This window comes from Ylistrum balloti, unplaced genomic scaffold, assembly GCF_031769215.1.
Source record: "Ylistrum balloti isolate Yb309-2 unplaced genomic scaffold, AGI_CSIRO_Ybal_v1 Utg369586, whole genome shotgun sequence".
Lineage (NCBI taxonomy): Eukaryota > Metazoa > Mollusca > Bivalvia > Pectinida > Pectinidae > Ylistrum > Ylistrum balloti.
The window spans coordinates 812,453-827,545 of record NW_026781874.1 but is presented as its reverse complement, the minus strand read 5'-3'; the positions used below and the strand labels follow the sequence as shown (position 1 = coordinate 827,545).

The window sequence follows — 15,093 nt, the reverse complement described above, 5'->3', positions numbered from 1 at the left end:
CAGGTGGCACAGTGGTTAACGCACTCGTTAAAGTTGCCTAGCTTATTCTCGGAGATTACCAATTTCTTTTCCTAGGATGGTGTTACATACTATCTGGGGAAATATATATTTATTGTATCTATTCGCGTAAGTTACAGCTAAGGATCATACACGGCGCCGGAAAGAGATATTACCTTATAATTAAACTTGTGCTGGTAGCCAAAAGATACACAACACATCATAATTCCTGAAACTGCAAGTTTATGAAAATGTATTTCATGGTGTTTGGACTATAAGATGAAATGGCAATGGAATATTTGATTGTCTTTGACCGAACAACAAATGACGTCATTTGAAATCAAGCAGTTAAAGCAACGTGTTTTCCATTGTTTAATTGTCTGTATATTTGCATTTCAATTAAACAAAAGATGCTTCATATAGATTGCTTATTTGTGGTTTAACACAACTTTCAGAATAAATTACTCTTTTAATTCATAATAGGGTCGACAGCTCAAGTTGATAAGTTATTACTCATTCCTAATTCGTTTATATCGTGGTTGTCTTCATGTGGCCCAAGCTGTTGTGGGGACGTTAAACGCTGTAAAAAGTGGCGGCAACTAGAACCAGTGTGTCATTTTTTCTATAAACCTAAATGTGACTTTAAACTGTTGAGCTGTAAGGTTTGAGTGGAACGTGATACTGAAATACGAACCAGACGAGCGTAGGAAAGGACACATTGCGGTTAAATTCTTTGTACGGATGACATGTAAGAGACATATGTAAGACGACACTAGGACATATGTATTGAGATGTCAGCATCTCACAGATCACGATTTATGACTTGGTTTTGATAACGTTTATAGTTATCCCGCTTATCTATACAGCTTTTCATTCCATTTGTGAGCACGGATAAGAGTACTGGATAAGTAAACTTCGTCAATGAGTACTACACTATTAAAAGTTTCGCTTATAATTTACTGGAGACGTCACCAAACGAACTACTATAAACTGGGTGATCACGTGACACAGCACTACCAACCGAATTACGTCACAGTTGATCGTATAAACGTGTTTGTACCTACCTCCACAAGACATGTTCAGATCTAATTTGTGTTTATAAGATTGAATAATATCCATCTGAATCATTCCTGTTCATTCAATATTTTAATGTAAACAGTGCACAATATGTTATGGTGGGACGTGGGTCTATTATCAGAAATCTGAGTAACTAGACTGTGTGAAAGGTGATGCTCTTTTGTGAAGTACAATTAAATACAGTTAATTATTTAAATACCTCTGTATCGATGACAATAGAAATGCATTTATAAAAAAAAACATTAACGAGTTTCTCATTAAATAGATGTTTGTATCAAGTATATTGCCTGAATATCACAATTGCTGACATATTTTTTGTAATTCTGAATAACATTACAAAAACAGGCACAGCATATCCGGAATAGTTGTCGAGGCTCGGGATCATTAATTAGTGTTGACTTTATAGCTACGTATGTCAACACACAACCCTGAAACATTTTAAAAATTTTGATGAACTCTATAACAACTCCTCAGAAATATGTGCAATGTCAATAGAAAATAACTGGTATTATTTAAGATTTAAGATTCTAAGTATTATGCTTTCTAAAACCAACAGAATTGGTGTGGTTTTTTTAAAATTACATCATAGTGTATACCTGATAAGACATGATAGTGTATGTATTGTCACAGATCTGACAAACTTTGGATAAATTTATTTATGATACAGAAAATTATTAAGCTGGTCATTTAAAGCACTTGACCTAAGTCAATGTAACATTATTCATTATGGTAAATGACTTGTAGATCCTCGTCACTTCATTCTGTACATAGAAACAGTTGTTGTCTAATTTGTCAAAGGACCCCGTCCTAACTAAACCGTGACCCTGATTCAGGGTTGGCTTTATTTGTGAATTGTAGATTTTTAGATAAAAGATGAAAATCTAGGATTTTTTTAACAATGTGACGGAACCCATCTGGTTTTCTCCATCGTGATTCAGCGAAGCTTCGTCACGCCGTTAGATGTAGTGGTCTCTGTGTCCCCCATACTTGACTGATTAAAGTGTTCAGATAGTAAATCTTCACCCTCACACGATGTATTCAACACAACGCTCATCATTGTTACGTTTCGTTTGTTGACTGCAATACAATTCCGTTAAATTTAGTACCTGTCTTCTTTACGCCACGAATTAAAGAGCTCCGGGTCTTGTTTGTGATTATTTGAAGGCTCGTCCGGCCGGTGGCCATCTTAGCAGGCCGTAAATTCAATTGGATTTTATGCGCCTTGAGCCCCGTGACTAATTCTGACAAGGGGTAGACTTGATTTTGTCGTGTATCTGACCACCTGTGAGACAAAAAAGAAACTGTGGAGTAATTAGCAATACGAGGTTTACGATACATGTGCATATATATGTCCATTTATTTGCAAACTCTTTCCTACCTGTAGTAAATATGTTATAGACGAAATAGTGGTTAATTAAGACTCATAGATCACTGTATGTAAAGTGTTAATTGTATGGAGGCGTATATCTGTTGTTAATGTGATCGAGCACATCGCTTAAATAGTAAACGTGTGTTTTGCATTTCAGCTACATAGCTATGGTATATGTTGGGTTAAAACTGAAAAAACACCCTCGTTTTGTGAGTTAAAATAAGAACAAACGTACCATGTAGTTTACAGACAAAATATGTCTAAAGTGCCCTTATGTATGTTTGTACTTCTAAGTCATTTGTACATATGCGTCATGGTCAAACAACACAAAAAAACAACACTTATCAGGTAAATCTATATCTAATATGGAGTGTTTCTTAAGTTACATAATACTTTCTGTCAATTCACTGCTCGCGTGTGTTCACACTGCTAAAAGTACTCGGCACTCTAAACCTGGTCGCTGGGGCAGGTAAAAGTTATCAACAACTGCAGTTTTGGTATTTCCAATTGATCCCACCTGCAAATTGTGTTTATAGAATAATCGAGATCGAAACATGTTTAAATATAACAATGCACGCATTGCATGTTACTTTTCTAAAAACCTGTCGAAAATCTATTGTACACAATATATTTATTGAGCAAATTATGTCGTAAATATATATGCAAGACTATAAATAACTGCTACTGTCAGAGTTATATACAAATATTCCGTGATCAATTTGCCAACTAGAGTAATTTAAATGGAAATATTCGTAATGGTATTTCAATTGAAATGAAAAGAGTAAACATGTGATGAATTGTTTAGCCAAATGACCCTAACAGGTGCACAAGGCACGCGCTACGATACAAAATGTCTGAAGGTAATCTGTACTCTTCCTACTACAAAGAATTAAAAAAAAAACATTGCATGAAAAATATTCCCTTTTCTTTACAAGTCTACACTCTTTCTTCTCCACTGTCCTTTTAATGTTTCTTAACTTACATGATTATTGTCAAAAGCTATACTGTACCTAAAGAGTCTCAAAGCAAGCGCACGTTTCCTATTAAACCCTTCGGAATTTCCTTTTTGTTTAAATTATGATATCCCGCTTTTAATTCAAGATACCACAAGTGTGTTACAAGCGATAACTTCATTGTTTATGTGATCAAATGAAGGCATCTTTGTCTAGTTCTATAATCTTACAATGTCCGACCTAATTGTTTTACCGTTAACATGGCACCGTATTTCTGCGATAGCACAAAGCCTCGTCATATCACCGATATAATATCGGTAAATCTTACGTATTCAGACGTCTACAGTTTCATAACCTTTTGTAATATGTACTTTTAGAAACTCCAATTATTTCAAACGACGGAGAAAAAAAATCATAATTTTGACAGGTAGTTTGCGAAGTTCAAAGTTTAATTCATATTTTTGACTTTGAATTATATCATATTTCTAACGATTTTTTTTCTATATCTGTTTTGTATAGGACATAAAACACTCGTAGACCTGCGTGTTATAATTACTGCAATCACAACCGATTTTCCGTATCTATTTACAAACGGTTCTTTTAACGTATGCCGATCTCGTAATGGACTGATATATTAACTGTAAAATATTATTACTAGCAACCACATTACAACCTGTTTACTTTATGAAGACATTCTAGAGAGAGACAACTTCCGGTAAGCAAGTGCAGTGAAGCCAATCCCTAGAATCATAAATCCATGCCCTGCACGCTTTAAGTTTGCATTTTTTGTGATAGATTTTGAATTCATTTTGAATTTTAAAAAATCAGTACTATGACCAACGAAGTATACGCAGTGATGATAGAACAGATTACGGAATAAAAGGTCATATCTAGGTCCGTTAAAATGACGTAAAAAATCACAAACATATGTTAGTGAAATGGATATTACAACAATAAGTTATTAACTCTAGTTCACATGTTTAGGGGGTAATACTTGGCTGTGGCTTGGCTTTGTTTTGATTTCTTTTTGCACATCACTCAAAGAAATGGACTTGAAATGACCTTCGACATCAGTAATGGAGATAGGTCTGAGTAGATAAAACTTTCTAATTGTCATATATATCATCCGAAATTTTTATGGTTAGGTACACTCCTACACGTTTGTGACTTTGTTTTGTTTATTGAGTGACAGAGATTGGGCGATAGTTGCTGATGAATGGACTAACTTCTGAATACATCGGTTGAGAAACTTTTGGAATGTACCCATTCATAAAACCACGAGACTCCAATATGTCGTGCAAATATTCGCGATTGATAGACCCTGTTGACTTAACTGATTCATTTAAGTCTACCAATAAACGGAGCGTCGAGAAATATTTAAACCACACCGGAAGTTAATTTCACGATTCATTAACTTCCGGTGAGCCCCGTAATACCTTTCAAAACTATAAAAATTATACTCTGATAATAAGTTTATAATGTCTGGTGTTTGACATAGATACTCACATAATGACTCGTACATAATAGTATTGCATTCATAAATTGACGAATAACCAGGGGTAGGGTGTCAAAGTTATTTCAAACCAAATGAATACCGTTTATTTAGTCTCAGCGATGAACTTACATTAGCATGCTCGATTACAACTCGGCAAAATCTAAAGGAATCTGAGTAATATAGTGTTAGTATAGATTGGTGTGCAAACCTGACATGCATATCCAAAGACAGACTGTTCTGAGGGTTGAGGTATGATACTTACCTTAATTTAGACAATGATTCCGTTGATAATTAAATAGTATTAAGAACCATGCTAAGTGTCCTACCGAATATTGAGAGGCTGAAAACAGTAGCAGGTGTTTAATTTCGCATGAAGAAAAGCATTCGAATCAGATTAACTAAAAGGCCATTTTAAGTGGTTTATTTCATTTATAATTCCTCACATGCTTTCATTTTATAGGAAAACATGTGGCGATCAGTCATTTACGACTGTGAATTTACACCCTTCAGGGTACAGTGAAACAGGTATCGAAATCGGAAATCTGTGGCACACCAGACAACTGGACTGGTCAAACTGCCGGGACATTATTACAGTGACTATAAAATACATTTGTTTCCGGAGAAAAGGGAATATTTTATTTATAATGGGTCATTTTGATCGACAGGCGACAGTCCATTAAGTTCACAGATAAAATAATATCAGGATATCGCAGAGCATTGACATTCACAGAAGTCTACCCCCATATAAATTTTGTTTAAACGGCAATGTCAAATGAAGTGATATTATTTTCATTTAATAACCTTTATCATATTGTGTTCATCATCTTTTCTTATAACATATATTTGGACTCGGCATGAAGAACAAAGTACGTGAATCGTTAATGGTTGAATCTTGATGGCCACGGAGCCATCGCTTGTGCTCAAGAGAGTCACTTTCTATGACGTCACGGCTGAAGAATCAGTCCCTAAACTCAAGTATAAAGATCAAATGTAAATATATTATTACCTTAGTATTAACAGGAATGGATGTTTTATGGTCTGTATATGATCAGAGTCATGATGCATGTCGTTTTATGTGTTTTTTACATCTGTGGTACAATGGACCCGGGGTGGTATAATTTCTTGGGTGCCACACTACTGGGGCGGTAGTTTTAGTTTTTTTTTCTCCATTACGATCCATGTACCCCGTACGTGAAATAGGACCCCCAAACTTCTCGTTACTTGTGATTTATTCTGGAAAAAGATTTTGTGGATCAAAGCGTTTATATTTCTCAAACACGATAGCTAAAAGACATGCTGCGAAATTGTTGTGAGTTCTTAAAATGTCAGTGTCCTTGGCGTGAAGTATATAGTTTACTAGTCTGCTACTCTGAAATCATATCATATTATATGTAATAAGTTTTAATTATTCAACAAAACACTAAATAAATATATAGATATTATTTACATTTATTACACATAATCAATGATTTTCAGTGTTTTCTAAAGCATTCTACGACATGCACTTTGCTCATCTTTGGAACTTGTCAAGTCTAAAGCGAAGGCGTAGAGCTACCATCTTATTGGTTCCAGTTATGAAATGCTTTGAAAATATTATGCTTCAAAACAGTTCCTTTGGCCTGGTGTCAAAAAGAGCAAATTCTACATGGTTCTTCATCTTAATCTATAACAAAATTTTAGATAGTTATCAAGAAAAACACCTGTCTCCTATATTCACTATCAATGAACTTTCGCTGATCCCTTCATTCCTTCCTTAGAAAGGTAAACTTTGCTCACGAAGGGCCATCGAGTAGTACAATTAAATTAAAATTTAAAAGAAAACAATTCTAAAACTGTAGTATTTAATGAAATACTTAATAGGAATATAAAAAAGGAAAAACATTCTTCTAAAAATGACTTGCACACATTGCAAGCAAATTTAGAAAATGGCATACTTTCAATTACGTGGCAATTGCAGTCTTGTGAACAATTTGCATAAGAAATGTCTTATCTTTAGATTCTCCTGTGGTGAGGATTCTCTCTTAACTTCACAGCTGCTTTTCAGTGTAAATTCAAGGCAGTTAAGAAACCTTAACAAAGATGAGAGCCGATTGTTGTGTGACGATAAACAACAAACTTGCATTATTTCCTTGTTCGTCAATACGCCCGATACATCATGCATTTGCTTTTTATACCTGATCAAGTCGTATGACGGCATAAACTTTGCTTCACCTCAACTGTTCGTCCATGTGTATCCCGGGGGTAGTCCATCATGTATCTATGTTCATTAACCATTAAAGCCTGGGGATGATAACTGTATCTCAATTATACGGCGCCATTCCAGCAATACTAACGCCTTCCGACCGCCGTTGTCCGACTGTCTGATGGCACTCGTGCCCCCTTTTACTATCTACATTCCTGGGTGAGTTAATTGTCAATATGAATATATATTGCTGTAGGAAGTATCTCCACGTTAGGTGCATTGAACCAGCTATGCATTTCAAGATTTAAATCTAAATTGTGCACAATGTAAGTTATCGTTTTTGTGCTGTCAAATGTGGATGATGATAGCGTTAATCTTTTTTCGATTTTATGACCAAGACACTTATATATATAAGCTTATATTGTTATTGGGGCGTTGTCCCGTCTGTCTTGTTAATACAACAAACTATGTGCTGCTGTCTGCCATCTCTGTTGAGGTTTTGATCAAACGCAAATATTAGACAGCATTATCGTAAACAACAGGTGAGCTTATCTGCTGGTCAGCGCTACATCTGTCGTTAAAATACGGCGTAAACATTTAAATTAAAACCACGGTACAAGATCGCCATCCACTGTCGTTAAATGTTTCATTATAATTTGTCACCAAATAACGTTTTCAAAAGTTATTTATCAGCCAGTAATGCTTTTCCGTGTAACATGTCAGCCAGCAACGTTTTCCAGCATTTTTTGTCAATAGACGTGTCAGCAAAAACTATATAAGTAGAGGGATGGTAAAGGGGTAGTAATATACAAGTGATTTGTACAAGAAAAGTATATTTCTCCACCTACAGTCCCATCAATACACATCATATTTACTTTAAGTGTGCCGGAAGATACCGCCGACGTAGACATAAGTGAGTGAGTTGGTGACGGCCATAAAACGATGATTCTTATGGTCATTTAAGTGCCGCTGATCGTACAGATGGTCACTGCGACTGCTGTGTTAAGGCTAGATCTATGTATGACCAACTGAACACCATATGAACATTTGGTTTTAACTAAGTGGCCGATCCAGTACGAAAAGTACATTATGTACATTGTATCAAGGATGTTCACTATCCATGAGACAGTTGCAATTGGGACTTCATTTGTTTGGAGTGACACCATCGTCACTGTTGTGATTGTGTTGTCACGGTCAGTATCATTTCAGACGGCACCTACACGATTGTCGTGGATGTGGTGTGTCTAGGTCTTTGTCAAGGTTCACGCCTTTGTTGTTGTGGCTGTTCTGAGTCTTGCTCAGTAACTGGGGTTAAACCATCGTCGACATTTATGACGTCACTGTTGTTGTTTATCGATGTTCATATCTGAATTTGCAATTTAGTTTTCAAAAATACTGAATTCTTTACATCTAGTCTGAGGACACCTAGTCGTTGAATATGAGAATTCCAAACTTTTCTCTTTTTTATATTTATCTGAGATTGACTCCAGTTTTCCGTAATTAAAGTAAGGAAGTAGGAATCACATGTCTTCTGCATGTTTGTTTCATACCTATATCACATGTCTATCACGACAGGTGCGTTAGATAAAATCCACTTACTTTCATTATCCATTACTTTCTATCAAAACAGCCAAGGTATATGAATACATGTGTGTTTTCCAGTCATCGCTGCATATGATACCTGTACGATAGAAAGTGTATCAATGTTTTTAAGTAAGACAACTCACTTAGGGAGACACCAGTGACATTATCTGTATTTAATTCACGTTGTTGCGTGTTATAGTCTGAATTAATGTAAAATGAAGTTTGACATATTCACGATCTGTAACAAACATGACATCTGATCATACCGTACAGTTGTTATAAACTCCGCTGCTTAATTAAATACCTGAATCCATTTTTTACCATGATTTTAGGTTTACAAGTAATTAATTTTTGTAACAATTGATGACATACTTAGTAATCTGCCCTCCTCAGTGGCATTCCAGTTCATGATAATTAAAGACAAACTCTAAGCTAAGACTGCATCATATTGTCAAGGAGATTTGTGGAGGCCCCATAGCCAAAGAAACGAGATCATAAACTGACATTAAATACTACATGCATAGATAATATATAAACTATATTCAAACCTGGAACCGAAAGTCGGAATTTCCGCAACCAGGTGATTTGGAAGGCTACAAATACTTCCTAAATGTCTTACATGTACAGGACCGTTTGTAAAGTCGATTGAGGTATGTAGGCTACATAATGTCATTTACCTTACAGAAGGTATAACAGCAACTTTCAGTCAGACTCCAATGTACGATATTAAGGAAAATCCGTATTTGTAATGCTGCATCACGAAGTGAAACATGACCTTACCAGAACACCGTCCCAGTATGTAAACTACATGTAACTTACCCGTACCATCATATCAACATAATACACAGATAGATATATATATATTATGTAATACTACATATGTTAAGGCGTGGTGGAGAAATTTAACATCAGTCATGTTTACAAGGAAGCGCATCCAAAGCATGTAAAACGAGGGTTTCATATCTGCTGATTCTGGGCAGATAAAACGCTACATTGAAAAAGATATCATCTACAAGGATGGGCGATTTAAGGAATGAACAGTGTCTATCTATCTTAGCATCTTAAATGTACTTAATGACAGTAATTTAACGACCAATAAACTGGACCTGTACAATATGACCTCGACGTGAACTTTCTCAGCATTCGGACAAACATGCAAATAATCCCTATATACCTGTGTAACAATCATACCACGAAACAGATATGCGGAGATTTCAATTAAACCATGCTGTAGGCATTATTCAAATCATCAACATGGCAGTGCATGACCCTTGTGACGTCAGAAAGGTCAAAATGAATAGATATGATACATGTATCACAAACCACCAAATACCAGACAAACTGGATCAGTCAGGCGTAGCCAATGAAATTTATTTTTACTCTATAGTCCAATCACTGGTGTTGTCTTACGTATAGTTTATTCTGCACCCAGTATACCGGGCAAAGCTAGAGGAAGGTATGACATCCTCACATAACTATATCTAGAAGTACGGCTTAAATTTGTAGTATGGATGCGAGGGGTGGGGAAGGAGGGGTGGGGGAGAAGGAAGTTAAACGTAAGGAAATCTATTATACCAAACACACCATGGAAATCAAAATACTGCCATTCAAAACCGGTTCAGGTCTGCTGACGCTGAATCTCGTTCACATTTCGCTGTGTCACGAGAGGTGGGTTTGTCCCCGTTTCGAAGTTTCACCAACCGGAGTACAAAGTAAACCTGACAAGCGAGACGACCACTGTGTAGGTTCTTGTCACCTACCGACGGTCTCCCAAACACTTGCGGGAATTAGCATTAATATGCATGACTTATATGATTCGTGATCGATATAATTTTTATGTAAATTTGCAGCATTAGAATTTTATCAGCATTTCCATATTGACTTTTTATGTGCGCTAGATCAGGCGTGTCTACGAGCAGTGTCCGTTCCATTCAAGCCAGTTATTAAGGGTATTGCCTTCACACATCACCAACCCTCTCCAAATTCCCAAAACAGTTTACATTGAGCTGTTTTGATAAATTGCTGTTTCCTCTTTTTACAAAGTTTTTTTTTTCAATTTGAATATTTCCATTGTTGTCTAAATTTTCTAACATCAGTATCAATGTCCTTGTAGTGCAGTGCTTGGCGCCTGAATGGCGCATGATAGAGCGATTTTAGGGATCGCAAGAGAGCCTTGATCCAGTTCCTTCGGTTGTCAAAGGAGTCCCGCTGTTTAAGCACTGTCGTTTGATACCCTACCAACACCATCAGAGCAATGATTGCCACATCGGCAAGTAACATATCTTTATACGTAATGAATATGTTCGCGAGGCTCACCACGAGAGAAGCCACGGATGAGGGATATAAGATACAGAAAGTGTACAGGGATGGTGGGAAAAAGTACAATAAACGCTAAAGGAGTGGAAGGATTTATGAAACAGCTGTAAAGAAGAAAAAAGACGGAGAAGAAATGAGTAATGTGGTGAAGATAGGAGTGAGGACACGGAGGAATAGAAAGGGAAACGAGTGATTAGGGAGAAGAGATATGGTGGAGAAATAGGAAGAAGAAAAGAGTGATGAAACGGAGAAGTAGGAAGAAGAAAAGAGTGATGAAACGGAGAAGTAGGAAGAAGAAAAGAGTGATGAAACGGAGAAGTAGGAAGAAGAAAAGAGCGATGAAACGGAGAAGTAGGAAGAAGAAAAGAGCGATGAAACGGAGAAATAGGAAGAAGAAAAGAGTGATGAAACGGAGAAGTAGGAAGAAGAAAAGAGTGATGAAACGGAGAAATAGGAAGAAGAAAAGAGTGATGAAACGGAGAAATGGGAAGAAGAAAAGGGCGATGAAACGGAGAAATAGGAAGAAGAAAAGAGTGATGAAACGGAGAAATAGGAAGAAGAAAAGAGTGATGAAACGGAGAAATGGGAAGAAGAAAAGGGTGATGAAACGGAGAAATAGGAAGAAGAAAAGAGTGATGAAACGGAGAAATAGGAAGAAGAAAAGAGTGATGAAACGGAGAAATAGGAAGAAGAAAAGAGCGATGAAACGGAGAAATAGGAAGAAGAAAAGAGCGATGAAACGGAGAAATAGGAAGAAGAAAAGAGCGATGAAACGGAGAAATAGGAAGAAGAAAAGAGCGATGAAACGGAGAAATAGGAAGAAGAAAAGAGTGATGAAACGGAGAAATAGGAAGAAGAAAAGAGTGATGAAACGGAGAAATGGGAAGAAGAAAAGAGTGATGAAACGGAGAAATAGGAAGAAGAAAAGAGTGATGAAACGGAGAAATAGGAAGAAGAAAAGAGTGATGAAACGGAGAAATAGGAAGAAGAAAAGAGCGATGAAACGGAGAAATAGAAAGAAGAAAAGGGAGGTGTTAGAGCACTTAGGAGCTCGAGGGAAAATATTTTGGTATGGTGGATACTTGGTGGCATAAGATGAAGTTAATATCAATCAATCACTTGGGAACACATACTGACCAGTGATTCACCATCGCGATATTGATTGGTTGACAGCATCTTGGTATATAAGTCCAATACTGTCCATGATTTATCCAATGTGACATTAACAAAACCCAAGCAGTATTTTTTTTTCTTTCTTGCCAAACTTAACTTTGTATAACCTTTCCTACCGAACGCTTCACAGATTTTCCTTACTCCAGCAACGTTTTCGCTTGGTCAGATTTGCTTTTCATTGCTGTGATAGTCAGTATGAAGAGCTGAGGTCGGGCCGATCTCCTCTTGGTACGATAGTTCTAATATCTCCTCAGGCGTAAGAAATGATCTGTCTGTACCCCAACCATCACCACACATAGACCAACAGCGCACATCTGTTGTTACCCTCACCCTGACCGTCACCCTCACCCTCACCCCAGATAGAATGAACACCTGATTTCAGTCTATTCTAGTCTGTACCCTCGCCCTCACCCTCATCCCGCACGTACGAACACCAACCCTCGGAGTAGTGGAATATCATGTAAAAAAAGGGCACTGTTAGACATTTGCTTGCAAGGTTCTGTTAGTCTTGACCATAGCAAGACAGTTCAATATTTAAATGTATATTTAATAATGGATGTTTTTTTTCTACAGGCTGACTTCTCTCTTGAACAAAAAGCATACGAGAATAGTAGATATCATTAAACGTCGTATTATCACCAGCTAAGATGGGGAGAATGATTCAGTTAAGGATCTCATTTAGGTAAAAAATATACTGATACAATGGTTTGTATTCCAATGATATACACGTTGAATATTGGATCAAATCAAATTGTGATCTTTGCTCCATACAAAGAGAATATATATATATATATGGAACTAGATAAAGTTATTGGTGTATGACAATGAATGTGGCGGACTGAGATTGCCTGCCGGTAGAAACACCTAGCTAAGAAAATAAAGCATCCTTTGATCGATTACATGCGAAATATAGATGTATTTAATTTAGTCGTCTGATGTCCCTAGTTAGAAAGCTACAGTACGACATTTAAGTAGACTGACAGTAAACCTACTGGTGCAGTGGTAACACATTCGCCTTTCACCAAGTCGTTCGGAGTTCGATTCTCAGAACGGACGTTAAAGGTAGGGTATCGCCTGTCCGACCACGTGGGATTTCCCTGAGTACCGCGGTTTCTTTTTACGGTAAGTACCCTCGCGCGCCAACATGAGTGATTAGTATAAGTAGTATACTAGTGTAAATTGATTCGCAATTGCTGTGAAGGTTTGTATCTTTAAGGGAAACCAAAGCAGCCATGTTATAGTCATCAAATGAAAAGATACATTGATACAGTAGTAAGACCAAACATGTGACAATGTCGCACGTGCGGTTCCCTCTGTATTAGCTATTTACCTGACCTAACTTCTTAAAAAAACTGTACTCATTACTCAAGTCTTCAAAGACTTCACCGATTTAGATTCGTTTCTTGCCTGACAATGTGTTGTTTTCTGATACCTGGTGGTAATAATAGGATAAACTGAGACTGATTAAGCCATGTGATGCTCTGTATAATGAACTCTTGTCTAAATTATTAAATATGACGTCATATATAGTTAAATACGGAATCATCTGTTGGCCTTATGATGGCCGTCTTCAGTAGTCTCCATTTAATTCTTTCTTTTGCTATAATTTTGCTCTATTTCTGTTGAATTTGAATCTGGATGATGATTCTTCTGATAAGCTGATATTTTCTTGTTGCTTGTATGAATGACGTATTTGCACTCTCACATTATAAATGTATGATTTTCAGTGTACCTCACCATTCCTTACTACGCGCTAACGACTCCCTGAACATTCATTTGGCTACGTAATAGGATTTTTGTCGATTTCTCGCCTTATTTATTGACATCGCCTATTCTTTTACTTATCTTCTATTTCTCCTACTTATCTGTCTCACTGATCTATCTACGTATTCCATATCTATTTATACTTTACCTACATTGTACATACCGATCTTAATTGTTTTTTTAAGTAGAAATATACTCATATCTCGAGAACAATAGAGAACCGACCTGGAAGTTACTTTGTATTGTGGAGGGTCCGTATTGGAAGGCAAAAAATGCATAGCTTTTTAATCAAACTTTTTTTTATTGACGAAGTGCAAGATGGGTTCTGAATGTTAAAAAACTGATATGTCGGTAATGTCCTTCCATCAGACCAATTTTTCAGTACAACTATGACGGAGAAGACATTTTTTAGCGAAAAGGTATATTAATTTCAATTCTGGTTTCTTAATTGTAGTACCTTTTTATGGGGGGAGTAGGGTGTGTTTTCTGTCAGCAATCTTTAAGAGTTTTTCTATCGATGAGCCCATTTCTAGCCTAAAGTAACAATGCCCATCACGTTTGTGAAGCCTTATATTAACGGCAACAATTACTTACAATGCTAGAAACGATATTCAACACTATAGCTGGTCGTGGACTGCTGCGCACTGTTGTACTTTTCTACAAACGATTACTTCAAATTAGGTCTTAATTTTATGAAAATATATTCATGAGTGACATTTTTATACTTACAATCTGTTTAAACTCTTACGCAAGTAACGATCTGCGTCATCAGACACAGAAAACTGTGTTCAGATATACGTGTATATCTGTTTTATCAACCTCACTGATCAAATATGTGATATTATGCACGTAATAGCAATTAAATAGATACGATACTATTCGTGTAGTGTGTTGTAAGACTGTAAGACTATATTCTTAATGCACGGGCTTAGATACAAATTCTTAAGTAATGTTAAAATGCATATTGCCATTATGCTAAAACTTTGAAAATAAGTAAATCTGAAGCTATATTGAAGAATCGGCTTCATCGAATTGGATTACAAGAACGTGCCACCGTTTTCACTCCTATAAAACTGTTTTCACTCTATGCGTCCTCTAATGTGATATACCACTGTCTGGAACGCTATACATAATAAATGTCACGTCTTCCCGCAACTTCATGTGACGGTTATTATGACCGTAA

General features: G+C 36.5%; 1 protein-coding gene across 1 annotated transcript; it reads left to right on the top strand.

Moving 5' to 3' along the window:
• The first annotated feature begins 11,212 nt into the window (after positions 1 to 11,212).
• On the top strand, positions 11,213 to 12,067 carry LOC132544127 (splicing regulatory glutamine/lysine-rich protein 1-like). The gene has a single exon (XM_060207700.1). The coding sequence runs from the start codon at positions 11,213 to 11,215 to the stop codon at positions 12,065 to 12,067; it is 855 nt and encodes a 284-aa protein (XP_060063683.1).
• Positions 12,068 to 15,093: the final 3,026 nt, after the last annotated feature.